Here is a 26,076-nt window from a genome sequence, read left to right on the forward strand (position 1 = left end):
TGAAACCTTCCTTCAAAAATCGGCAGCTCACGTCTCGCCAAACCTGTGAAAAGGTGCAGCTCCCTCTGGACCTCGCGACAGCCTCCTCGGGCTGCACAGACGTATTCATGTCTTTTAAGAGATTGCACCCACACCTCAGCTTCCCCATCTCTCTCTCTAACTCTCAGGTGTGGGACATGTTTTTTACTCCTCGATACTCGGGGAAACATCTGTGAGCGGCTCGATTCTTTCCCTCCCGGGCGAGTTCTGGTAAAAGCAAAACAAAAAGCCGCCCGCGGTCACAAGATGGAGTCCACCCCCTCGGCGCAAACACAGAGCAGAGTCCCACTTTTCAGGTTGGGACAGAAGGCAATGAGACAAAAAAAAGGCCCTGTTTTTTTTTACATTCCTTGTTTGGTTTGGGTGAAAGCAACCAGAGACGTTTTCTCCTGGTTAAACGTCCCTCTACCGTGACATTGAAAGGGACAGATTCAGCGAGATGAGCAGCTCCGCCAACTGCCAATATAAATAATACCAAGCAGAAAAAAATATACACAAAAAAAATACACACAAACACACACCAGATCTGAAATGCTAACACCCACAAGGATTTTTTGGCTCATACGCTGTCAGATTGTGTGGGGTCTAATAAGAAAAGGTAGAAAAAAAGAGATGCATTGAATTCAGCTCATTTCAATGGTTTTCCTGGAGTAGTCAATGTGTGTGAGAGGCTTTTGTGTCCAGTCTTTTAGATGATGCCATTTCATGCTCTACTTGTCTGGTACCTTAGAAATCGCAGCGCGAAAAGACCGGCGGTGCTGGTCTGGTGTCGGTCGAGAGACGCGAGCCAAAACGCGTCGCGCGTATTTAAAAAGCCGCCACGAGGAACACGCATCGTGGGTTGACGTCTCTTTTTTTTCTTCCCCTTCTCTCGGTGCACAAGCGTCTCTTTAGAAAACTCACTTCTCTGCAGCCCGACACTCGTTTACTTTCACTTGAGAATGCACTTTAAGATTTCAGAACTTTTTCCAGCCAATAAAATAAACTGGAGTCCATTTATTCAGCAAAGAATCGCCTTGAACTGAAGCAGATTTTAAAGAACGGCCTTGCGTGAGTATAAAGGAGCCTTTAAACTACGCAGGAGGCGGAGCCGTTCAGCTCGGCCACGCCGGCCGGTCGAACGTCATCGGTTCGCGTCGACGGGTTCGACTCCCGCCGCGCTCGAGGGCGGATCTCGAGTTTATGATAAAATAGGGCCGCGCAACCTTTTGAGGCACCGCTCCGAAAGAGATATCCAATTAACGCGATGAATAATTGATTCGCCTCGTGTTCCACATCAAATGAACTCGTACTGCCTTTCACACGAATACCAAATTGGATTTGCAGTCTGTGATAAAGTTGCACAATATTTCATATTAGCGGTGTTCCCTGCAGTTAAAGTGATTTTTTTTTAAAAATACTGCGAAGACGTTTATGAACAATACCGGAAGCGTTCTGCGTCCCATATTTCAGAGAATTAATCAGACAATCAAGTGAGCTCTCTCAGACCAAAAGGTCAAAGGTAAATGTTGTCGCCGGGTAAAACTGTTGCAGGGTATTAAAATATGCACAGCGCAGAAAAATAAATGCATATCAGAGCGTGAACTTTGGCACACTGCACACCAGCCACTGGCGTACAGGACGGCCCACGAGGGGTTTTTAGGAGCTCCAACTGGAGTTGTGTGGGTTCGTGGGAATTATCCAAACTTCAGTTAAATGGGTCAAGATCATGTTGTGAAAAGTTAAGCTCTGTATTTAGATAAGGGGACATTATCTGTGTGGAATATTGTTTGTATTCGATGTCATTAAGTGATAAAGCTTCATGTTCCTGTTGATGTGTGAGGTTTAACAAGAAATTTTAAGTTTTGTATAATACAGCTGGAATTCCTTAGATATACACAATTAGTGTGTTTGAGAGCAATGTGAAATATTTTCAATTAGCCAGAAAAAAAAAAAAAGTTTAATACGTCAGACATTTAGCAAATATTTAAAATAAGTTTCTTTGATGGGATTTCAGGATCAAAAGGTGTGAACTGGCCCCATGAGAGCCAGCGTTTCCTCACAGGATCTCTCCCTGTGGAGCAGCGGTGTTTGTGTAGATGTTTGTGTAAACCCAGAGGGGGTCGATGCTTAACTACACACCTGATGGACCGCTGATGTTCAGCTGCCACCTGCTGGTGGAAACCACGCAGCGCAGCAGAGATGGAAAACAGCACGTTTCAAAAACCACGCAGCAGCTTCTCATTGGTTTCACAGGATTAAAGTCCAAACACATCATCGCTGCAGAGATCTAAAACAGACTCCTGCAGCAGCGGCAAAGCTGAACCGTTTGCAGATCTTTATTTACGGGACATTTCCTTAACTGTTCAAATGGAAATATGCATACGGCAACATTAGCGTTGATCCTAAAATGCCTATTAAACAGACAATCGTGTTCATAGTCGAAAATATTGCCTTTGCTTTTGAAAAATTGACTTTTAGACAAACGCAGCCAGTCCATATAATTTGCCGGTCTCGGCTACGTGAACTCTTCATGATGGATGTTCAGCTTTTCTAGTCTTGTTGCATAATAAAGCAAAAAAAAACAACAAAAAAAAACACACAAGCACCAAACAACTTAAAGCAAAAGGTTTATTTTGTGAAATAAACGGTACAAAAAGTAGTTTACCTGCACGTGTCCAGCCTTCACCTAGTGCATTCATCAAGGCTGGTCATTTCATTTAGTATCAATGTTTAATGAAACAAAAATAAATCTGTGTTAAACCATGGAAATAGAAAAGCTCCCGATCTGGTATTCAGCACATTGAACCAAACGCACAACCCGCCGCTGACAGAACACGGAGAACACGCGGCTATTTGAGCCGAGCCGCGGCGTCTGATGATGCAAGGCCATTGCGTGAACTGCAATCCCTTCAGGAGGAATCCACGGCGCCGTCAAAAAACTGCCAGTCGCCTCTGAATCGGCGCCCAGAGGAAAGACATTACTGTGATGAACGCCGGCGCTCCGACTCGGAGGGATTACCGAACAGTTGGACGCCACGACGGGGACCGTTAGACATATAGACACGACGGCGTTTGTGCATATTTACTGCGTTGTGTGTCTGGAAGCTGTTTTGTGTGGCGATGACAGTGAAGCCTAAATGTATTTGAGGATTAATCGAGACTTCCCTCTGTGTTGCTCACCGGCGATAAGCCCACACGATGCAGCGTGCGGCGCCGCGAGGCCGATGCTGCTGGTCCAGTCCCCAGATAGACCCTAGAGCATAGAGGAACAGAGGCAGGGGGGTTCAGTCACAGTGACGGGCGGTGGGACGCAAAAGAGAAGAATAGAAACCGAAGCCGTTGGTCCCAGACGGTAATTTGTGTTATTCTACGCGTCCTTCACTGGGGTCATTGTGCGTTGCTTACCAATTATAAGTGCATTACTTTAGGTCAAACAATATCGAGCCTCATACAGATTCATTCGGTCCGACTCTTCGAGGTGAATGAAGTCCCCGCCGCGCAGGTTTCTGGCTCGCCATCGAGCCACCAGACTACGACAGAAAGTCAGACTTACTCTAAACGTTACGTAAGCTCATTGAATCTTCACCAAGTCCCAACTTGTTTCCTAACCTACTTTGAGACGTTTTAATCTGGATCTCGGTGCCAACAGCCAGCCCCTACTGTTATCCAACATGACGGTTTAGGACCTTAGAAAGTACTTTAGTACGAGCAGACGTACCGAAACGCCTCTCAGAGATCAAGGAGAGGCGACAGGTGGAGATCCAGCTCAACCTCGGTGGTGACCTGAAACCGTACCAGAGGCTGCTGCTGAGCCGGCTGAGTCTTTAAAGTCTGCAGGGACTCAAGGATGGGAAATAGAAGACAGAGCATTGAGGGCTAAAAAGAAAATCTAAAAAAAAAAAAGGAAAACTGCTTTTTTTGTTCCAAAATACCTCGAGAGTCAAACTACCAAACGGATCACAGCGGCCCTGACATTTCACTGAGTTAACCAACAGAGCGGCTCAATGATAAATATAAACCCACCAAGTTATTAACACAGTAAGAAAAAAGCTTTCTTACTTTCAGATAGATGAAGGAACCATTTAAAAAGTTATTGCAAATTTGACAGAAGAAAACGTTTGACTAATATTTCACACAAAGTGTTGGATATTTGTAAGGAAGCCTTTGGAGTTCAGGCAGTGAATAAAGTCGCTAAATAAACCACGAACTGTCTTTAAAAAGAGAAGGACATACCGTCAAATGGAAAAAATAAGATTTGCCCTCAATGAGCCGTTTATAGAAACCGGCTGAGAGTTCTCACCGGCGCTCAGGTTGGAGGTCCTCCATCGTGAAGGCTGGAAAAGACTCTTTGTTCTCATTGTTCCTTTCAAAGCACGTCGCTGAACTCTCCCATCTCAGAGCTGGGAAAGAAAAAGAGAGCAGAACAAAAATTACACACTTTGTCTGACAGGAAATAAAAGAATAAAGAAGAATAAACATTTATAGATGCCTGTATGTATGCTTGCTTCTATTTGGAGCTTTTTTCTTTTAAAAGCATATCATGTCAAACTCAGCGTAAATGAACATCATGAACACATGAATATAACACATTTACATGACTTTTACAAAACCTTTGGGATTTTATTTTTTTCAAGGACTTTTTCAGTCCAGGAAATCACTATTTTAAAACTATTTGAATTATTTTAGGTTTCCCTGACCGTAAGAACCCTGTAGCTCATCATCGTCTTCCTGTTTTTTCTAAGTCAATGATCTTTCTTCCATTTCTGGAAGGGAGATGATTAACAAGCAGATTTTGGTGTCAAATCCAAGACTCCAGTGCTCATGGGACAAAATATAAAAAGCGGTGGGAAAAAAAAGACAACTGTTCCATTTAAACAGGAATTCGGAGCAACTAAATTATATACTTTGTTTTTTTTGGCAGTTACTGTAATGAAGCTTATATTCAGTATTAGTTGGGAAGCTGAATACAAGTTCTTAAAGCCTCCAAGGATTTAGTTTGGCAAGTCAGCATTACTCAGCACTGCCTACTGACCTGATATTCTGAGCTACGGGGAATTAACTCGCCCTAAAGCAGGAACATTTGTGGGACAAGGAACCCAATTTCACCTCGGGTTCCTTGGGTTGAAGTACAGATACACGTGTCTGGTAAACACTAAATGAAGAGCAGCCACCATCTTCAAACTTCCAGGTTAATCAGGTTTTGATGAAGTTAATCCAACTCCTATTGCTACAAGCTGCCGTGTTGACGGCCTTTGATATGTGCACCCGACACAATGTCCTCAGTTAGGTGACACGTGTGCCATTTGTCAAATAAAACTGGACCTAAAGCAAGCTGGAATGATGCCAATAACACACCGAGGAGGGGGATTTGGATATTTAAATATTTGCAGTAGAAGTTATGTTACATGAAAAAACATGATGGATTAAGAAACTCATTGAAAACACTGGGTGACCAACTCAAACACAGACTTTGCTCAGAGGGGATAAGTGTCCCATAGTTAGGTGGAATATAAGAGAGCAAGAAACAGACCTTGAACCATGAAGGAGCTGGTGCTCATAGTCAGTGGAGGTGATGGTCCGGCTTGTGGGAGGAAGAAGCCTGAGAAACTGCACAGCAACCTTCCACAGAGACAAAAATCACAGGGTTCAGATGTCTTGTTGAATAATTTCACGGACACAATACGGGTTTATAATAAAAGTGGAAGGGTTGAGTCAGATGGCCCCTGTGCACACAGTGTGTCCTCAGGCTGGGTCGGATCGGGGTGTTGATGCCACTGCGTCAAACACCCCGACTGATTCGTGCAACTCATCACTCTCACACCAACCTTTCAGATGTGTTGAGACAGTATCGCGCCTGCTGGGTTTGTGCTTACCTTGCATTCCCATATCGGAGCGACAGGAGGCTCCACTCCGTCTCATGATCCTACAATGTGAGGGCTTCATGACAGTTAGCTGCAATTCCTGCTGGAGACAAAACCATTCAAACCACTTCAAAGTCTGAACACAACTACATTCAAGTTACGGATGTTTGTCAAGTATCATATTACAAACCCAAAATCTGTATTCTCGATATAGATTGAATCAGTAGAGTCCCCTCATGAAATCTCAGACACAATTCAAAAAACTAAAAAGGCAAACTTTCCAACCAACTTTACTGAAATTTGTGAAAGAAATGGGATATTTCTTTATTTTATTTGAACAGTTTAATCTCACACTACTAAAAAACAAACTTGATTCATGTTATACACATAAATCATATATACAGCACACACTTATAAAATAGGTGGAGGGGTTGAGTCAGATGGCCCCTGTGCACACAGTGTGTCCTCAGGTTGGGTCGGATCGGGGTGTTGATGCCACTGCGTCAAACGCCCCGACTGATTAGTGCAACTCATCACTCTCGAACCCACGTCGACCTTCAGGATGTGTTGGGCGACGCCATCATGACCTCTGGGTTTGTTTACCTTGAATTTCCCGTTCTGTTCAGAAGCGGTAGCTCCATCCAGTCTCATCCCGCTGTAATGTGAGGACTTCATGACAGTTGGCAGCACGTCCTGTAAACACAAAACAAAACATGCAAACCAAGTCGATTAGCTTAAGCTGTGGTCAATCTCAGTTACTAACAATGATTCTTAAACATTGCAAACAAAAAGTAAGGCTGGTTGAAAGAAAAGAACAATGAGTAGCTAACTTAATGCTAGCTTACCCATTAGCCGGTTAGTTTAAGTCTCTCAAACATAAGAGGTAAAATACATTGTTGTGCGATATTTCAGATATTGGATACTACATACTGATATTGCAAATGTATACATAGCATCTGTCAGTGATATGGTATAAAATAGTCCATAGACATATGCTGAATTATCCCTTTAAAGCAATTAAATGTATATGTATTCCTAATGGCGTCACAGCAGTTGTATTTATTTTTCTGCATCTTACATTTCAAAGTCTGAACTTAAGATGCTCACTAAATCTAAAGTTACTGATGCAGATACATATATTTGAGTAAGATACACAAATCATATTTTTAAAAGAACTGTCATTAATTGACTCATCAGGAGAGGCCAGTGATGAAATCAGACGCAATTCACACAACAGTGGAGAGAAAACTTTAGCTGTTAAAATCATGGATGATATGCTATTTAAACAAGTCCAATGCCCATGTCGTGCAGACATAATACAGACAGAACACATCTTATTACGCTGATTTAAAACACGTGGAAGGGTTGAGTCAGATGGCCCCTGTGCACACAGTGTGTCCTCAGGTTGGGTCGGATCGGGGTGTTGATGCCACTGCGTCAAACACCTCGACTGATTAGTGCAACTCATCACTCTCACAAAGACCTTCCAGATGTGTTGAGACTGACAGTATCGCGTTTTCTGGGTTTGTGCTTACCTTGAGTTTCAATTCCAGTCAATGAGAGTTCATGGCAGTTAGCGTCAATTCCTGTGCACGACACACACACAAACCCAGCAGGGTTAGCTTTAGCCATGCACAACACGTGGACAGTCTCAGCTTGCCCGTCGTGAAAAACTCAAAACGTAAAATAAGTAAACTAGTCCTTGTGACATCAAAAGAAACTGGCTACCAATACTTGGGTTTTCGTCAACAATGTAAACAAACAGTGACGTCGGTTGGAACAAAAGCCGAAATATCGACTGAAGTTAGCCCCGTTAGCTTAAAGATTATGGCTAAACTAAGCTAGTTAGCTAGCCTGTGAGCTGCAGTGTCGCTTACGTTTCTCAAAAACGAGAATTATTCCGTTAACAACATGGTTAAAAGCACCCCGAACAAACTCACAAAGAGCAGACCCATAGCGCTATCTTAATGGTCCTTTCTGTCGTAGTAATACATTTTAATCGCGCTGGTTGTGTAGCTCACCCGTTTTCTTCTTCTTGAAATAAGTGCGTTTGGTGACGCTCGTCGCTGATTGGCTCAAACGCCGAACGATGGTGGACGTTTATTGGACGGTTGAAAACCTTCTTCCTGTTAAACCACCAATCACAAGTTGTGCACCTGTCACGTGTACACACACTTGCGCCACGTGACCTCAGCTCAGTATTTAACACACTTGCATGGCATGTGTTTATGAGGTGAGTGAGATATTTTAATGATTAATAGTGGCTTCGTGTGGTATCCACTGTAATTATCCTGAACATGCATATGGTCATACTCTATTTAAAACAAGTATTTAAGTGTATTTTTAACCTTTTATTACAAAGTTTGAACACCAGACACTGGTCTAGTCTGTCCTTTATTCTACTAAAACTACCAACATTGTGATACTATAATTATTATTTTGTCTGTTATCCTTGATAAGGGATCCATCTTTTGCTCCAAATTGGCTGATTCAGCTTCATGCCTCCAAAATCCCAGATAATCTGATTAAATCGCTGTTCCCATTGTTATTCCTGTAAATATCTGCAGAATCAGACCTCTGCTTTCTCTTCATTGCTATATGCGTGTCTGACGAGGAAGTCATTGGTCCGTGTGCATAGACGAGTGAGCCAAATGTTTCATTGAAATGCAAATGCAATTTTATATTAAAAGATAGCAAAGGGATCATTCACTATATCACACAACACAGCTTGTTAGTACTGCCATGGAAATACATATACAGTCTTTTCATATTTACACATCAAGTGACAACCAAACAGAAATCATAAATACCTCTTTTTGTTAACTTTACAACAGCTATACGCAACCAGTATTTCATAAAGATAAAAAGAGCACTATTAAATAACTGGCATTTTCCCTATCATTTACAAGGCTTGGAAACACAGTGGTTAAAATAATCCAGCAAAAAAAAAAAAAAAAAAGAAATGTTCTTCTCCAGTGAGTAAAATTAGTCTAAAAACGCTCATGAAATCCCTTTGTACAAAAGACTATACAACTTAATTAACACAATATCTTGAACAGAAAATGTTTGCTTGTATCCGCATGATGAAATCTGTACAGTTTTTCGCATTCCTGCAGCAGAGTTGGAGGGACTGTGAGCCGGGATGATCGGTTAACCGGGTCGCTGTGATGCTCTGCGGGCCGACCGCCAACCAACCACCAAGAGACCGGAGTTATGTAGCTGCCAAGACCCTCTTTCATTGGCCTCAGTGCTTCGTCTAGCAGCAAATCAGCACGTCGCTGAGCTCGTAGCGGATACTTCAAAAATACGTGGTTCTATAAAGTCTAACCGATATATTTGTCAATATAGCAATATAGTATTTCCTCGTACCGTTTCTCAACGACAGACAGAAAGAACGGCACTCTAAAAAGTTAAAGCGATGCATAATATCTTTACTTGTATTAAATTCATGTTTTTTTTTCTTCAGTAAGTTGTCAGTGATACATTTCTAAACTATAACCCTCACCGTCTGACGGGGTCAGACGTGCGCAGCGTTTCCTAAGTTAACCCATTCGTTATTCTGAAACTGTGGCCGACGCTGCAAAGAGTCGGTGGAGCAAAACTCAAATCACAAAGAAATAAAAAGTACAAATGTTCTCGTTTGCCTCTGAGCAGTGTTTCGCCATGCAGATACTTTTGGTTGTATGTGCCAGGTTTTCTATATTTTCACCTTTGAAATTTCGTCCGTTCCCACCCCGTCTGGAGCCGGAGCTTTTTGTAGGTTTGTTCCAGAATTAAGGGGGGGAAAAAAAATTTAAAAAATAAATAAAATTAGCACACTGACATTTGTAGTGACGGACATTTCTAAAATATCTAACCCCGACGAGAGAACAGTTGAGTTAATATGTTAAAACTGGGATTTGTTTAGTTTTTTCTGCCAAAAAAAAAACCCAAACAAAAACAACGTCATATTGTTGTTTATCTAATATTTACACTTGTAACGTAACCAGCCTTTAAACCGGTGTCCAGGGCATGAGAATGGGCCGATGACGCGTACGTCCTCGAGGCGGTTAAGTTGGAGAGGTGACATTAGTCGAGAAGAGTTATTTATTTAGCGCTAAAGAGCGAAGAAAAAAAACATCTATAAAGATGTAAGTGCTATTGTAGACAATCATTCATCTGGCTATGTTGAACTTTTTCTTTAGGAAGACCAATGAGAGAAACACTTAGAGAGAATAGACCAGAATAGACCCCCCCCCCCCCCCAAAAATTACACCTGGGTAAATAAAACCACAACTATCTGCATGGCTGCATCGCCATCGTGAGATAACGCGCTTTTCTGCTGTCACGGACATTTTAAAAAACCTCTGATAAAAAACAATTACACAGCTGAAGGCAGGAAAAGAACAAAAATGTTTGGCACTTAGGGCTGTCGCTCCATCGTGGATTCCTCTGCTCGGCCCGAGGATCAGCACGGGTAGCAAAGAAATAGGTAAGAAAACAATTGAAAGGGCTTCTTTGAGATTACTCCTGCAGAGGATGAACAGACTTCTGCAGTGAGTCCTTGCTTGTTGGAGGCTGTGAAATCAGGATTTAGAAGCGGGGGAGGGGGGCGGGGGGTCATCACTGAGGCGTCCTGCAAACATCCCGTAATTAAAATACATTGCTATTGAAGTGTGTAAATGCTGAAAGAAGCACAGGGGACTCTGTGAAGCCCCCAGCCTTTGGCACTGTCATAAATACAACTCGTCCGGTTTTCTAACAACAACGACGATCTTGCCCTTTTCTTTTCTTTTTGTTTCGTCCCAAAAGTCCGCAAACCCGCTACGCAAGTACAAAAAAAAGAAAGACAAAAGGTTCATAAATAGAGTTCATAAAGACGTGAGTGGCGTTAGAGAGAGTCCAGGGGAGTTGGTCGTTTTAGCGCCGTCCAAACAAAAAACACAGAGTTTGTCGCGTCGAGAGTCTGCATCCTCTAAAAAAAAAAAAAAGGCTCCAGATAACGCTCGTGTCTCTCTGTTCACTTCCTCCCCAGAGTCCTTTGCTCTCTTATTCCAGCATGCTCATTAGTTTATCATATCTGCCTGATGGCAGGAGCTCTGAGGGTACCGTTGGAGACTGTGTGTGTGTGTGTGTGTGTGTGTGTGTGTGCACAGGTAGGACGGAGCCACAGTTTCAGAGACAGGAGTTGTGTTTACAGGAGCTTAGTTGTGTCTAACCAGGTTCATTTGCACCGTTTGTACCTTTTATGTTGTGTATATCTTTGTGTGTTTGTACCAGCTATAAATACAGGTGTGTCAATGTGTCTATTAGGTAACGGAGGTTGAAGCGTGGAGGAGGGCGGAGGAAGGAAGGAGGGAGGGAGCTCCTTCACACCTCGCTCTCGGTGGAGGGCTTGCGCGTGGAGGCCCAGCCGGTGTCGGGCAGGCTGTGCTGGGCGTGGCGCTGAGGGGTGATGGCCGACGGGGTCAGGGTGGCGATGGAGGAGCACTCGGACGCCTCCTCCTGCAGCAGCTGCTCCGTCTCGCCGTCGTCCAGCGAGGCGCTGCTGGCCTGCAGGGACACGGTGTCCGTGCGCATGCAGGCGTGCAGGCCGCCGCGGGACGGCTTGATCTGCTTCAGGTCGTCCCAGTAAAGCTCCTCGTTGGACAGCAGGCACACGCCCTCCACGATGCGGATCTTCTCCTTGGTGTAGCCGCCGTCCACTCCACCCTGGGCAAAGAGAGACGGGTCAGGTGATGGATGGTGTCGGAGCGGTTTAACAAAAAAGGGATATCCACCTTCAGGGACTCGTCAATATGTTAAATGTAACCCTTTTCTAGGAGGTAATTGGTTTTTATCACTTTGATACCCTTAAAGAAGAACCAGAGGTTACATCTCTGCAACACTTTCAAAAGTCAAACATGTTAGAAGGTGGATTTCCTCTTCAAACGTTAATCAGCAACCAGCAGCACAACACTCCAGATCCTTCAAACACAACCCCATGCACAGAGAACTGGCTAAAGTGAACAGTAGCTTGCTGCGCTAACGTTAGCGAGCTACGCTAAACTGGCTAACGTCAGGTTCAAGCGCTGTATAAGGTTGAGTTAGTTTCTCATCTTCAGATTATCACGCCTCGCAGTTTTTATGCTTCACTTCAAGCCTCACGGAGAAAAAAGCATTTTTACACGTTGGAAAAAAAACCCATCTTGAATATTCAAAATAATTCTTAAATCGGTTCAATATTTGGTGCGTGACGCCACCAAAACGTGAACCTAAACTGAAGTGAAATCTACTGGATCGCCTTTACGGCACAAAAAGGAGAATGTGTTGTTTTTTCCCCAGAGCGGATGGAGTCAATCTGCGGTGTGTGTGTGTGTGTGTGTGTGTGTGTGTGTGTGTGTGTGTGTGTGTGTGTGTGTTTGTGTACACGACACCCGCGGACAAATGACCCTGCGTCTGTCGTAGCAGGAACACTTTGAAACCGTGTTTCTCTTCATCTTTAGCATGGAAATAGATGCACGCAGTGGGCCGTGTTTGAAACTGGAGTTAAAAGCACCCAAAGCGGCGAGCTCGCCTCAAAAACAGCTGCTTTTACACGGAAAAAAACAGCCGGAAAGCTTCCAGGATGTCAGAGGGAACAGCTGGTGCGATGGGATGCAATAAAAACAGGGCATCGGGGATGGACTCGGCCGTACGTACATAGTGATGACTACAAATAAAAGCGGGCGTCGTTTTAATCGTCATGTTCTCTTTGGGCAAATCCTGCAGCGGGAACAAGCAAATGTAGCCGTACACTCAACAGAAACCCCAAAAACCTGACATGCTACTGATCGCAAGTGTTACTTTTGGATAGCGGGATGCAGTGAGAGACGGAGGGAGTGAGGGGGAACACAAAGAAAGCAAAACGAAGACTCCTTCATGCTGTGCAACTACCTCTCCGCGGGACAAGTGGGTCAAAAGATAAAGGGAGAGAGGGAGTTGTAGGGATGAGAGAGCTGCAGTGAGGAGAGAGAGAGAGAGAAAAGGTGAGCGCCGCCGTGGGTAACCTGCTCGTGTGTCATACATGTTGTAATATTTCAACACAATCAAAAATCGGACAAACGGGGGGAAGGCGTTTGTCTCCCATAGTCTGAGACCGTCCTATGGAATCAACATGGATCCACCTTCGAATCCATTGACGTGTTAAAACGACGTCTGTCGCCGCCACTCCCTGTTCGTTACCTCTTTCTTATATCGAAGCTGGTTGTATATTGGAGGCTTTTGCGACGCCTCGATCTTCACCTCTTGCGTGGACGTCCGATACGAGGGGTTGCTGTAGGTCAGGTTGCTCACTCCCGGGTCGGCGAACTTCGACTTTTTATGTCTGTCGATGGACAAAAAAGAAAGAGAAGAGAGGAAGGAAGGAAGAGAGCAGCACACGGGCTCTGTCAGTCAAACTGTCAAATGTACAGAGCTATAACAGCGTGCGTTCAAGAGCGAGAGTGTTGAAGAGGACCGACCTGTATATGATTAAGGCGGCGATGAGGATCAGAATAGCCAGGATGGTCAGAACGCCGCCGATCACGTAGCTGATGTGGAGTCCTTCTCCTGTCGGCGCAGATGTTACAGAGACGGCGGTCACAGAGAGAATCCAGCGGCTTTGATTATTAAAAAGCAACATCACAGACTATCTTTTGGAATTATGCAGAACCGAAATAGTTCCCAAAGGGTTTAGCCGAGCAGAAGCTGAACTACGTCCTCGAAACGTCGAGTGATGGTTATGTGACTGCAGAGTTGGCCTCGTGAGGGTTAAAAATACTGCACATTTTGTAAATATAGCACTATAAACCCAACATATTGATTCATTCATTCATTCGTTGTGCCATATAAAAGTATAAAGTTGCATCTGATCCCTTTGATGACAGACTCGGGCGTCCGTGTCTGTATTATTTGAGCCAATTCAAGTATTTCACAGGTGTTCAGAAAAGAAAAAGATAAAATGACTTCGTCCCTATGAGACAAAAGAGGAGCGACCCGTCTGATGTACTGACCGTGAGGCGCCGTCACCACGTTGCTCACGCAGCCTTCCACGTTGAGGTTCTTGTCAGTGCAGCTGTAAAGACAAGAAGCCTGAGCATGAGAAAAGGTACTCAGTGTGTCTGTAGATCAGCTGAAACCCTCATAGACCTGCCGGCTGGAAAACCTCATTGTGTGTTCTGTTAAAGATGAAAACTCCATAACGCTCCAGTGAAAAGGCTTCAGGGCACTCAATATGCCCTTAAGCAACTTTTTTTCGTGCATTTGTTATCAAACTGTTTACATTAGATGAACAAAGTCAAAAAGAAGTACTTAAAAAAAAACGGCTGTGATTTGAATCATGTTTCCAGAAACTACGCCACCGTGTGGGACCATGTGAAAGTAATATATGGGGTGTGTTTAGAGGGTTAAGTTATCGGTTACAGGTGCATTACTGTATGCCGCTTCAAGAAGCAGCGTTCCTGTTTGAAAACAAGCGGACGTACTTGACCGGTGAGCCTCCTCCGTGCGGAGAGTCCGTTGGAGTTTTGGGGAGCTTGTTGGGGATCGGAGTGCTGCTGGTCCCTCTGGCAGGAGACGTGGGGATGTAACCTGAAACTGAAGAACACACACACACACACACACACACACACACATCAGAACCCGAGCGTGTCATCGGAAATGTTTTTTTTGTTTTTTTAAACTGGGACTACTCGGATAAAAAGGGAAGTCCTGAGAGGCAACTGAGAGAAAAAAAAATTGGAAAAAAAAAAAAGAAAAATGAAAAATTAATTACCAGAATATATATATATATATATATATATATATATATATATATATATATTTCTTTTTTAAATTTTTTTCTATTTTTATTTATTTACTATTTTTAGTTATTTTTTATATAAAATTATATATATATATATATATATATATATATATATATATATACACACCGTTATATATATATATAACACACTATTTTTAGTTATTTTTTATATAAAATTATATATATATATATAATTTTATATAAAAAATAAATATATATAAAATAAAAATAAATATATATATATATAAAAATAAATAAATATATATATATATATATATATATATATATATATATATATATATATATATATATATATATATATATAAAATTTTATATAAAAAATAAATAAAAATAGTTTTCTCTTCTTGAAATGAATCCTGACAAAAAAAACTCAAACATATATAAATATATAATTACATTTAAAAAATGATGCTGGCATTCAGAACCTTTTGTTCTGAAGTCACAATCACAGGAGACACAACACTACTATGAAAAGTTCCTCTGGGCCGAGAGGTTCGTTCTAAAAAAACACATTGGCCAGATTCATTTGGGTCAAACGTGAGGAAGAGGTCACCACCCAGAGGTCAAACCCAGAGGTCACCACTCAGAGGTCACTCACTGGTGGAGCAGGGTCGCCCGTCCGGCTCGTCGGGGCAGGCGCACACGAAGCTGTTGGTCTTGGCGAAGCAGAGGTGAGTGCAGCCGCCGTTGTTCACTCCACAGAGGTTGGTACCTAAGTGAGAGGAAGGAAGGTTCACAACTCTTTTTTTTCTCCCCCACAAGGAGACAACACACGGTCCAGCATCGCTGATTCGTGAGTCACAGCTTAGCCCAGAGTCCCTGAACACCAGACAGTTACACCGGCTCCATTTGAAAAAGGACGACTCCCCACCCTTTACACAGGGAACATCAGCTCCTCCCTTCTAGACGGAGGTGTTTAGGAGAGGGAAGCGTCCTCACCTGTCTGCCTGTGAGGCGACACCACTATAATGTCCATGAGGCCCTCCACGTTGGGCAGCACCGTTTCCTTGTTGCGCCCGGTGTGTTTGTCCACCCGCTGGATGGACTTGGTCTGCCAGTCCGTCCAGTAGATCCAGCGGTCTTGCTGCGAGAGTCGGGAGAAAGGGGTTAGAGGGGAGGACACCGGCTTCAACTGGGGAGACGAGGGAGAAGAAGAGAGGAAAAAACACAGACAAGGAGAAGGGGGATGGGAGGAAGAAAAGGGGGGGGGGGGGGGAGAGGAGGAGGAAGAAAAATGAGGGTCAGAGTGGAAGAGAAGTGGAAGAAATGGTTAAGTCGAATGGGGGTTCAGCATGAGGACGGAGAGGCGACCGGTGGAGGAGGAGGAGGGAGGAGGAGGTGTCACACGGTGAGCCGGATGAGTGAGAGAGAGCAGGTGAGTGGGAGGAGGCAGCCGGAGGGAGGAGGGGTCAGCCCCAGTGATTGACAGCTGACGGCGAGGAGGACGGGGGGTACCTGCGTGAGGGCGAACGGGTGGGACACCGGGCTGACGAGCACCTGCCGCAGCTTCCCGTTCAGGTCCGAACTCTCGATCCGGTCCAGGTGAGCGTCCACCCAGAAGATCCTGCAAGACAACGAGCGCAGATTTTTTTTACCAACGCTGCAAGAAAAAAAGTCACCCCCGTGTGTGTGCTATAGGTCACTCCATCACCCCCTCGCTGACCTTCTGGTGTCGTAGTCCAGCGTGAGCCCGTTGGGCCAGCCCAGGTCGGTGTTGATCAGAACCTTTCGGTCCGAGCCGTCCAGGTGAGAGCGCTCGATCTTGGCGATGTGACCCCAGTCGGTCCAGAACAGGTACCTGCGGAGACGAGGCCGGGGGAAAAGTTGAAAGAAAACAACTCGTAACATCACCTTTTTTCTTTTTGGTTTCAATTCGGCCTCCCGCCCTCGTACCCTTTGCTCGGGAACACCGCGATGGCTCGGGGTTCGTCCAGGCTGTTGTTGACCAGGACTTTGCGGCTCGTCCCGTCCAGGCGGGCCACCTCGATGGTGTTGCGCCCCGTGTCGGTCCAGTACATGTTCCGGGAGACCCAGTCCACAGCCAGACCGTCCGTGGTCTTCAGGCCTTGGCTGATCACCGTCTCCATGCCGCTGCCGTCCAGGTTCGAGCGCCTGCGGAGCAAAGATACGGATCACATGATCTCTTAAAACTCTCTCGGTCTTACTACGTGTTTTTTTACTTCCTTTAAAATGAAGAAAATAGCAACAAATAGACAAAGCGACAATAACACGAGAGGCAAATTTGATCCAGTTTTGACTCCAGATCTCCTTTTCTCTGTGTTTGAGTCGTCGTAGGAACCCCAAATTGAGGCCAATATTTGTGTTTATTGTATGTATTTGTTCAACAACGTCTTGGGAAAAAAATGTATATCTGCAAAAAAAAACACTTTTAAAAGATATTTTGATTTTAACGATGAACATCCAGCGTGATATGAGCCAGATTCCCCAAAAATGCCTCCTGGAGCATCAATAAGACACCTTTTGGAAAGATTAGGACCTAAAGAACCAGAATCTATCACAATAAAACAAAAGGCTTGTCCTGTTTCACTCAAAAAACTGTCATTTGGTTCAAAAATGGAAAGAAAGTACGTATTTTATGCCTAAAGATTGTCTGAATGGGGAATGCTGCGACTTCAAATGGCCGTGTGAAGGTTTTCACGCACGGTTTCCAAAAGATTGAAATCTCAGGGGAGTCGTTTTGCGCTCGCACCTGATGACATCCAGGGTGACGTCGGTGTAGTAGAGCTTGGCGTCCACGCTGTCGTAGTCCAGCGAGATGACGTTGTGCAGCTCGGGCACGTGCACGTGCACGTCGGTGTGGTCGTCGGTGTCGAGGGAGATCCTGCGCACGCTGACGCGGTTGGAGAAGAGCAGGAAGGACTCGGGCGAGTCGTCGCACGACCTGCCGTCGCCCTTGAGCAGGATGCCGGTGGGACAGGCGCAGGACGTGTCGTTGGGACGGGGCAGGCACAGGTGGGTGCAGCCGCCGTTCCTCCGCCCGCACTTGTTGAAACCTGAGGAGGCCGGAGAGAGAGAGAGAGAGAAGAAAAAAAAGGGCGTCGGTGATTATATAAAAACAAAAATAAGGCGACGTTGCCACGTGGGAATGTGTCCCGTTTCTCGTCAACGTCTAATTACTTGTCAATCGCCTGGAGAGCTGCTCATAACGCAAGCGGCTATTTTTAGGATCATAGAGTAAGGATACCAAAAATAGAGATTTGCCGCAGTGAGAGTGTGACAAAGGTTTGATGAGCTGTGAAACAGCAAATAAAGGAAACGCATCGTGTGCAGCAGGTCACGAGGAGGTGGAAATGAATGAAATGAAGAGTATAAATAGATGGGATAATATATTTATTAGTCGCAGTCACACAATTACGTGTGAACCAGCATTGACCCCATGAAAGTCGACTGAGATTAGAGCTGAGGAGCAGACGCCAACGTCACAGTCGGGTTGTCGCAGAGGAGGACGATTGGTGGAAAATGAGGTCATTCTCTAAATAAATCATGATGTGTAGCTTTTGGCTTGTTGGGTTAATTAAAAGAAAATGAACTCACATGATTTGAATCAGTCCCCTAAGTGTCTATTAAGAGCTATGTTTTTTTTCCATTCTATGTTTTTATAGAAAGATTCAAAAATAATTCAATTCAGTTTATTTTGTAAAGCCCAAATTCACAAATACTAGATTTACAATCTGTATACATGACATATCTGTCCCAGGACCTCACATCGGATCAGGAAAAACTCCCCAAAAATAGATAGTAAAACCCCTTTAACAGGGAAAAAAAGAGAAGAAATCTTCATAGAGCAACAGAGGAGGATCCCTCCATCAGGATGGACAGAAGCAACAGATGTCATGTGACCAGAATGAGCAACGTAACAGAGTTGCAGCACATTACATGATTGAATATGGCAGAAACTACTCATATAATGAGTAGTATACGCATGGTACACCATCCCAATACCCACAGTCCATGTCAGCGTTAGAGGTAGAGAGGAGGGGCATCTGCAGGGACGACAATGTAGATTTGACTCGTTCATTGTCGAGGACATGCCTTGTCGTTTGGGTCCGACGGCGATTGTTTAGTTTTTTTTCCTCACATAAACATCCTGTGGTTCGTACCACACTATAGTTTATGGTAATATATAAACGCTCGCGGTCCTCAGACTCACCCAGCGGCCGCTCCCTGTCCACAGCCTGGATGTCCATCAGGCCCGGCAGGTTGGCTCGCACCGTGATGGTGTTGGTGCCCGAGTTCTTGTCGGCCCGCTGGATGCTGCGGCTCTGCCAGTCGGTCCAGTAGATGTGGGAGCCCAGCAGGGTGAGGCCGTACGGGTGCTGGACCGGCGTCACCAAGGTGTGCCGGTTCTGCCCGTTCAGGTCGGCCGCCTCGATGCGCTGGGGGAAAAATAAAAAAGAGATGAGAGGGATTACCACCGTGACGTACTTTCTTAGTCAATTTCAACGTCAAACGTCGAAATTGTTCCGTTTCTTATCACGCCATTTTATTTTTTGTATTTTTGTATATTGTATTGCTTTTTGGGGGACTTGTCATACTCCAAAAGTCACCAAATTTGGACCGCTTGTCAGGCCTGGTGAACATAGTCATCTGATATAGGCGTAAAAAAAAAGGACCAAAAAATGGCTCTCTAGCGCCCCCTATAAGTTGGACCGGTGACGCCCTCTCTCCCAGATTGTTTGATTGACCCATAAAGTCCGCCCACCAAAATTTTCCGCCATTTTGAATTTTGTGAATAACAAGTTTTTTTGCACTTTTCTCCTAGAACGCTTTGTCCGATTCATACGAAACTCGGCGTGCATCATGAATGGAGTCTTATCATCAAGACTCAGTTGAAAGCTTTTGGATATCTCATTGCGTCAAAGAGAGACAGGCCAATAACCTCTTAGGGGCGTGTCTTGTTTTTAATGTTTAATGTTTTTCTCACTGTGAAGCCCTCTGTTTAAAAAAGTGCCACACAAATATACATTATTATTATTTTTGGCCAATATCCAAGGCTTTTTTTCTCCCGATACAAATGACTCATGAGGTGGAAACCTCGTGCGTGAGCGGCTGACCTCAGTGTGCGCGTCGGCCCACAGCAGCTGCGAGCCGGCCGTGTCGATGGCCAGGCCGTTGGGCCAGCCCAGGTTGTTGCTGATGAGCACCACGCGGTCCGAACCGTCCATCGCCGAGCGCTCCAGCTTGGCGTGCTCGCCCCAGTCCGACCAGTACATGTAGCTAGAGAGGAAAGGAGTAACATGGTGGGGGGGTCAAAAAAGGTCAGACGGCGCGAGGAAAACAGGCTGTGAGACTTAAAGATTGAGAGATTTTTGTAAAAAGCCGTCGCGGCCTCACCCCATCTCGTTGTAGAGGGCGATGGCTCGAGGGCTGTCCAGGTTTTTCCAGACGAGGACTTTCCTCATGGACCCGTCCAGGTTGGCCACCTCGATGCGGTTGGTGCCCGTGTCCGTCCAGTAGATCTTCCTGCCGACGGCGTCCACCGCCAGGCCGTCCGTCGTCACCAACCCTGCAGAGAGAGAGAGGCGGGGATGGAGTCGTGACGTGCTGACAGGGTGGAGCTAAAACGGCATCGAGCACGTGAACCACCCGCCTCACCTGTCGATACGATGTCCTCTTGCCCTTTTCCGTTGATGTCGGATCGGCTGATTTTCTTCAGCGTACTGTCGGACCAGTAGACTTTTCCTGCAGGAGGCGCCACAGACACACGTTAAGGACGCCATTTCTGCATCACTCTGCTTATTAAAAAACTCAGAAGAGACACAAACCTTCTTTGGGGTCGACCCCGATGGCGATGGTGTTTTTCATGGAGCTGTTGACGGCCAGAACCACATCGGCGAAGTAAGGGATGTCCAGAGAAACCATCCTGATGTCCGTCCTCCGAGCAAAGATGAGGAAGCTGCTCATCCCTGCGCACACACACACACACACACACACACGCATCACACACACATCAAAGTGGACACCGGTCACAATACAAAAGGCGCTGACATGCTTTAATCTTCCTGGAAGCAGACGATTTTGACGTAAATCCTTTGAATTATTTCACGGCTTGTGAAATATATTTTCTAAGGATTTTGTCATTGTTTTTGTTTTCTGATTCTTTGTATTTCCTTTAAGATTCAGAATTTATTCATGAAAACATTTACATTCATAAGATAATGGAGGTCAACAAGGTTAAATGGCATTTAACAGCCTATATCTGTACGTGTTTTTGGTTAATCTGCGCCATGAGAATCATTTGCGTCGGCAACAAGCGGTTACCGTTTGTACAATAAAACAATAACTGGGTCATGTCGGTACCAGGCGTGCAGGTCTTTCCATCCGTCTGCAGGTTGATGCCGGTGGGACAGGCACAGCTGGAGGCTTTGGGAGCCGGAGCCAGCAGACAGAGGTGGCTGCAGCCGCCGTTATTCACCGCACACGGGTTACGCACTACACAAGGGGAGACACACAAAAAGCAAACTCGGCTCACACACCGGCTCTGCTTCCCTCGGTTGGCTCACGGGGCGATGAAGGAGTTGGAAACAAAACAGAAACACACAGCTTCCCTTCAGGGAACGAGGGGAAAGCCCCGCACATCAGTGAGATCAGTCAGGTTTTCTCTCTGGAATGAGACCCCCCGAAAGGTTCCCTCGGTTCCCTCGGCCCGTGAGCCGGGTTCAGTTTACCTGTAATCCTCTCGGCCTCAGCAGACACACAAGACCCGAGATTTAATGTGATTATACGTCACTATAAGTGGACATTAGTAGGTTATTTGATAAGTTAATTGCCCCTAAATAGATTTAATGAAGTAATATTTTAACTTAAAGGAACATTTACCAGCAATTATGAATTAGTTAGACCCTATAAGTCATAATAAAATGCTTTATAATGTATTGTAATTATTGTTGTGAGTACCGTTGACTGTAATAATCCAGTGTTATAAGCAGGTAATAACCCATTATAGGCCTCAGAAAGGTGCCACCGGGTACCACAGACCTGTCTCTCGGTGTCGGTGGAACATGTGAATGTCCATGAGGTTCTCCAGGTTTTCGGCGAGCGTGCGTCGTCCCAAGCCGGTGAGCTTGTCGGCGCTCTGGATGCTCTTGGACTGCCAGTCCGTCCAGTACAGCTTGTCCTCGTGAACGGTCAGACCGAAGGGGTGAGGCAGCTGGCTGCCGATCAGAACCTGGCGGCGGAAAAAGGAGCAAAAGGAAGTTTAGGGTGGGGTGAGGGGGGGTCGCTAAATGGACAGAAAAGCTCAAAAGCAGCAAATCGGCGTGAAGACATGAGGTTTTACTTGTCGGTCGGAGCCATCGAAGTTGCCAAATTCGATGGTCTTCATGCCGGCGTCGGCCCAGTACAGCCGCTGGGTCTCGTAGTCGATGGCGAGCCCGTTGGGCCACGTCAGGTTGGACGAGATGATGACGATGCGACTGGAGGCGTCCATTCCGGCGCGCTCGATCTTCGGGTTCGCTCCCCAGTCCGTCCAGTACATGAAACTACAAAAAGACACGGCGTGAGAAAAGACCGAAGGGGGAGGGGCCAAATCAATGCGAAGTTCGGGGTCCGCGCCAGCTCACCCTCCGATCGGATCGACCACGATGTCCCTGGGACGGTCCAGGTTCTCCCAGATGAGGACGGTCCGCATGCTCCCGTCGGCGTTAGAAACCTCGATGCGATCCGTGCCTGAGGGGAAAAACAAACAAAGGGGCCCACAGCGTGAACGGTTGGACACCCAAGAAGGCGCCTTCATTTTCAAGCGATTATACTCAACAATAAGTGAAATAAGAGCCTCGAATTACCAGCGTCGGTCCAGTAGAGCTTGCTCGTCAGCCAGTCAATCGCCAGACCTGCTGGGCTTTCCAGACTGGTGTCCACCACCACCTGCAGAGACAAGAAAATGAATAAATGCTCGCACTAGTTCTCAACCTGTCTTCTGCAGAGCATGTGTCGCTGTCGCACACCAGTAGATGGCAGTATTGCATAAACTTCAATTCTGCAGCAGCCTCCCCCCCTTCCTTCCTTCCCTCTCTCTCTCCCTCTTCCCTCGGCCACATCTCTGCTGATGAAACGATGCCATGTCGGCGTCCGGCAGCTCGTCACTGACCTCCTGCTTGGTGCCGTTCCACAGCGCCCTGTTGATGGAGTCGGTGGTGACGTCCGTCCAGTAGATGTGGCCGTCTTTGGCGTCCCAGTCCAGCGCCACGGCGTTGCGCACGTCGGCCAGAGGGACGACGTCGTCGGACATGTCCTCTGTGTCGAAGCTGACTCGTCGGATGTCCGTCCTTCGGGCAAAAAGCAGGAACTTGTCAAGACCTGATTAAAGACCAAAGGTCTTCTGTCAGTCTTCTAGGTTTTAACAGTGGGGGGGTCAACAGTGAAACACAGCAAAAAACAGACAACGAGCAAACTAAACGGACTGATTCATATCATGAGACGTGACCGATGCTCTGATAAAAGTATTGACGGTAGAGATGAGAACATGGTGTGTAAATGTCTCAAGGTGGTGAGAAATAAAATGTAGAAAAGGGTTTGTTCAATACTTTTAGTTCGGTGCTTCTTTACTGCGCCGAACCAGAACGTCTCGTTATCCTCAGCGACCTTTGACATCCACACTTCCTGACTGTTAAATCAATTCAAATTGCTGCTGAGGAGTCGTCTTTTAAACTGGATTATTTATGCAACAATAAAATATCTTGAGACGCCTCTGGCAGAAGACCAGAGATGGACCAGGACACACAAAATGATTGCGGCTGTCTTGTTATGAATCAGTAAAAACTACATAAACAAATTGCTTTGTGATTAATATCTGAATTGCCAGATGTTCGCTGGTTTAAAATGGTCGTAAAGACGTAAAAAGATGTCACATTTACTCAATTTGTGCAACAAAAAACAATGAATGATCCAGATGTTGAGGGGCTCACCGTTGGCACAGTTGGAGTGGTCCACCTTCTTGAAGCCGGTGGGGCAGGCGCAGGTGTGCGTCTTGTTGCTGGGGAGGCACAGGTGGCTGCAGCCTCCGTTGTTGGCGCCACAGCGGTTCTTTCCACCTGCGGGAGAGACGGAGGCACGCGGCTCAGAAAAGGTCGCTTTTTAGGGGCCGAGCACAAAAAAACGCGTCGGTGGCAAAACCGTTGTTTTCCTAAGGTACGGCCTCTCATGCTACGCCTTTTAAACGCCGCACGTCGCGGTTTTCCGGCACTTAGAAGTTAAAATATTCTCAACTTAAGCGCGAGGCGGACAGCCAATCGGATCAAGCGAGAGGCGGGGTTTGATTTCTTCCGGGTTTTCGTGTGGTGTGAACGGCAGGGAATTCAAAAGAAAATGGCGACCTGCGACCAGGCGCTAATGTTAGCGGTATTTAACTACAAAGAGCTTTACAATTCTAGATGGAAACACGACTCTACTGCTCTGAAGACGCTCCAACTGCCTCCCGCTCAGCCCAAAGTACAACTGAAAGCACTCATTTCACAGAATAGATGAAGGTATTCGCCGTACTCGTTCCTTTTTCTTTTTTGTTTGTTCATAAGTTTAAAAAAAGAAGCTTTTTGTGGAGGAAACCCCGCGCGACGCCGACTTCCAGGGGTTACAGAAATAACCACACAGCTGTGCACTGTGCCGTGATTGGCCAGTCTAGGTTCTAGGGGGCGGGACTAAGCCAAGAGACCCAATTCCTCCTTTTTAAATGAAGATGCAAGTAAGGCAACTTTGTGACATTTTCCATTATTGTGGTCTCTCGAACCTTGTCGTCTAACTTGTGCCAAGCAAGGAGGCAAAAAAAAACACATTTCCCAAGATGCCACACATTTGTAGAATAATTTCTCTCTTCTAAAAATATAATGAAACCGCACTGGGACAGCAGAGCTTTTGTCTTCCGTTCACTCGAGGCGCCGGAGGATCTTTGCCGTGTTTAATTGATGCAGAGATTTATTTTATTTTACCTCACATGACCCCTCTGAGTCCACGCCACAAGACAGGAGGAACGGCGCCTCCCGTCTTCTTCCTGTCGCCACGGCCGGCGTGTATTAGTGTCCGACTGTTTCGAGCCGCTGTGTCAGCGTGAAAAGCAAAACTTTCCCTCCTTTTGGCCACAACTCAAAGTTGAACACTGCGCGCGTGAGAAAAGAAACACAAGGAGCCTTCGCCGCCACGCTGGGAACACAAACGCCTCAAACCGGCCGGTTCACCGCGGGGTCCGACACAAGAGAGAGCGGCAAATCACTCCTCCGTCTCCGGATGGATGTGGGGGAAAGTTTCCCTTTTTCCATGACTGAGGAAAAATAGATCCATTGTTCTAAAACAACAACTAAAAAAAACACACAATGACAGATAGATCTGAAGTTTTCTTTTGCTTTCAACTCTGAAGTTATGTTCCAAATAATCTCTCTGTAGAGCCGCTTTGTCCGTGTTGTATGTGTGTTGCGTTTGTTGTCAATGCTTTTTATGAAACTTTAAAAAAAAAAGGCAGAGACATCAAAGTCCATTCATCGAAACCTTTGAGAAGCTCAAACATTCCTCTGCCACTAAATGTGACATCAATCAGCTTCTTTTTCCTCTTCTTCATAGAAAAGACTTTGACTGTTTGAAACGAAACAAAACTTCTTCTTTGTTTCGGCTCCCGTCTCGTCGGGGAAAAGCCGCAGACGATCCGTTACGGCCATTTTGGTTTCACGCCGGCTTCCCTTCCTGACGCCGCGTTTCGATGGCGGTAATACGGCGGGAGAACGCACGCACGCCACACAGAAAAGGCCCGACTAAGACCTGACATTGTGAGGCTGATACATGGTTTTTTTGGGGAGGAGGTTGCCTCCAAGTGAAAAATCTAGATAAAGAGACAACATATTCCATCATCATGTCTTACTGCTGCTCGTCATTTGACGACAACGACACATATCATCGATATCATCAACAACAACAATACAGCCTTCGATAAAACATCTAAAAAAAAATTAAAAAACACAAACTAAACCGGCTTCAAAGACTTTGTTTCGCTCCCGTCTGTCCTGCGATCCTCCGACAGAGGACCTTGGCTGCCCCAAAAAGAAGGAGGAGGAGGAGGAGGAGGAGTGCACCGCTAATTACTGAGGGCATCTATGGGGAGGTTTGACGTAAGGTTTGGGCTCGTGCACCGACCTGCGGGCTGCCGCTGCGGGTGCAGGGTGTGGATGTCCATGGGGAAGTGCAGCTTGTTGCGGATGATCTCCTGGTTCTTGCCGGTGAACTTGTTGGCGCTGTTGATGCTCTTGGTGTGCCAGTCGGTCCAGTAGAGGCTGTCCTCGAACACGGTGATGGCGAACGGGTGGGGCAGGCCTAGAGAGAGAGAGAGCGAGAGACAGAGAGAGAGAGAGAGAGAGAGAGAGAGAGAGAGAGAGAGAGAGAGAGAGAGAG

General features: G+C 45.8%; 1 protein-coding gene, 1 long non-coding RNA gene and 3 other non-coding genes across 9 annotated transcripts in view; all 5 read right to left on the reverse strand.

The window, feature by feature from the left end:
• Positions 1–2,635: 2,635 nt before the first annotated feature.
• LOC137782506 (uncharacterized) lies at positions 2,636–7,943 on the reverse strand. 4 transcript variants are annotated; one of them, XR_011077290.1, is made up of 7 exons: positions 7,904–7,943; positions 7,418–7,468; positions 6,486–6,575; positions 5,895–5,982; positions 5,552–5,640; positions 4,322–4,421; positions 2,636–3,274 (listed from the first exon to the last, which is right to left on the reverse strand). It is a non-coding gene; the product is annotated as an uncharacterized lncRNA (long non-coding RNA). The 4 variants fall into 4 exon arrangements; XR_011077285.1 differs by having other exon boundaries at positions 5,895–5,985; XR_011077288.1 differs by having other exon boundaries at positions 3,740–4,421; positions 5,895–5,985.
• Positions 5,728–5,841, reverse strand: LOC137787917 (small nucleolar RNA SNORD67). The gene has a single exon (XR_011077696.1). It is a non-coding gene; the product is annotated as a small nucleolar RNA SNORD67 (small nucleolar RNA).
• On the reverse strand, positions 6,313–6,426 carry LOC137787928 (small nucleolar RNA SNORD67). Its single transcript, XR_011077698.1, has one exon. It is a non-coding gene; the product is annotated as a small nucleolar RNA SNORD67 (small nucleolar RNA).
• On the reverse strand, positions 7,247–7,360 carry LOC137787923 (small nucleolar RNA SNORD67). Its single transcript, XR_011077697.1, has one exon. It is a non-coding gene; the product is annotated as a small nucleolar RNA SNORD67 (small nucleolar RNA).
• Positions 7,944–10,118: 2,175 nt separating the features above from the next.
• Positions 10,119–26,076, reverse strand: part of lrp4 (low density lipoprotein receptor-related protein 4) — an 88,667-nt gene continuing 72,709 nt past the window's right edge. Inside the window, exons 15-38 of one of the 2 annotated variants that reach the window (XM_068571844.1) lie at positions 25,822–25,998; positions 23,613–23,738; positions 22,796–23,004; positions 22,491–22,572; positions 22,269–22,374; positions 21,986–22,187; positions 21,685–21,874; positions 21,007–21,138; positions 20,472–20,612; positions 20,302–20,388; positions 20,041–20,212; positions 19,761–19,923; positions 18,857–19,082; positions 17,396–17,699; positions 16,579–16,797; positions 16,349–16,483; positions 16,141–16,249; positions 15,625–15,769; positions 15,284–15,397; positions 14,345–14,456; positions 13,874–13,935; positions 13,343–13,430; positions 13,065–13,206; positions 10,119–11,573 (exon numbers count right to left, since the gene is read on the reverse strand). In XM_068571844.1, coding sequence (XP_068427945.1) covers positions 11,232–11,573; positions 13,065–13,206; positions 13,343–13,430; positions 13,874–13,935; positions 14,345–14,456; positions 15,284–15,397; positions 15,625–15,769; positions 16,141–16,249; positions 16,349–16,483; positions 16,579–16,797; positions 17,396–17,699; positions 18,857–19,082; positions 19,761–19,923; positions 20,041–20,212; positions 20,302–20,388; positions 20,472–20,612; positions 21,007–21,138; positions 21,685–21,874; positions 21,986–22,187; positions 22,269–22,374; positions 22,491–22,572; positions 22,796–23,004; positions 23,613–23,738; positions 25,822–25,998 — 3,785 coding nt within the window. In that variant the 3' untranslated portion in view covers positions 10,119–11,231. Of the gene's footprint in view, positions 11,574–13,064; positions 13,207–13,342; positions 13,431–13,873; positions 13,936–14,344; positions 14,457–15,283; positions 15,398–15,624; positions 15,818–16,140; positions 16,250–16,348; positions 16,484–16,578; positions 16,798–17,395; positions 17,700–18,856; positions 19,083–19,760; positions 19,924–20,040; positions 20,213–20,301; positions 20,389–20,471; positions 20,613–21,006; positions 21,139–21,684; positions 21,875–21,985; positions 22,188–22,268; positions 22,375–22,490; positions 22,573–22,795; positions 23,005–23,612; positions 23,739–25,821; positions 25,999–26,076 lie in introns of both variants that reach the window. The other variant, XM_068571836.1, reaches the window with a different exon arrangement.

The sequence above is a fragment of the Clinocottus analis genome, unplaced genomic scaffold (assembly GCF_023055335.1).
Source record: "Clinocottus analis isolate CAN_PGR_092001 unplaced genomic scaffold, fCliAna1.0.p SCAF_1, whole genome shotgun sequence".
NCBI lineage: Eukaryota > Metazoa > Chordata > Actinopteri > Perciformes > Cottidae > Clinocottus > Clinocottus analis.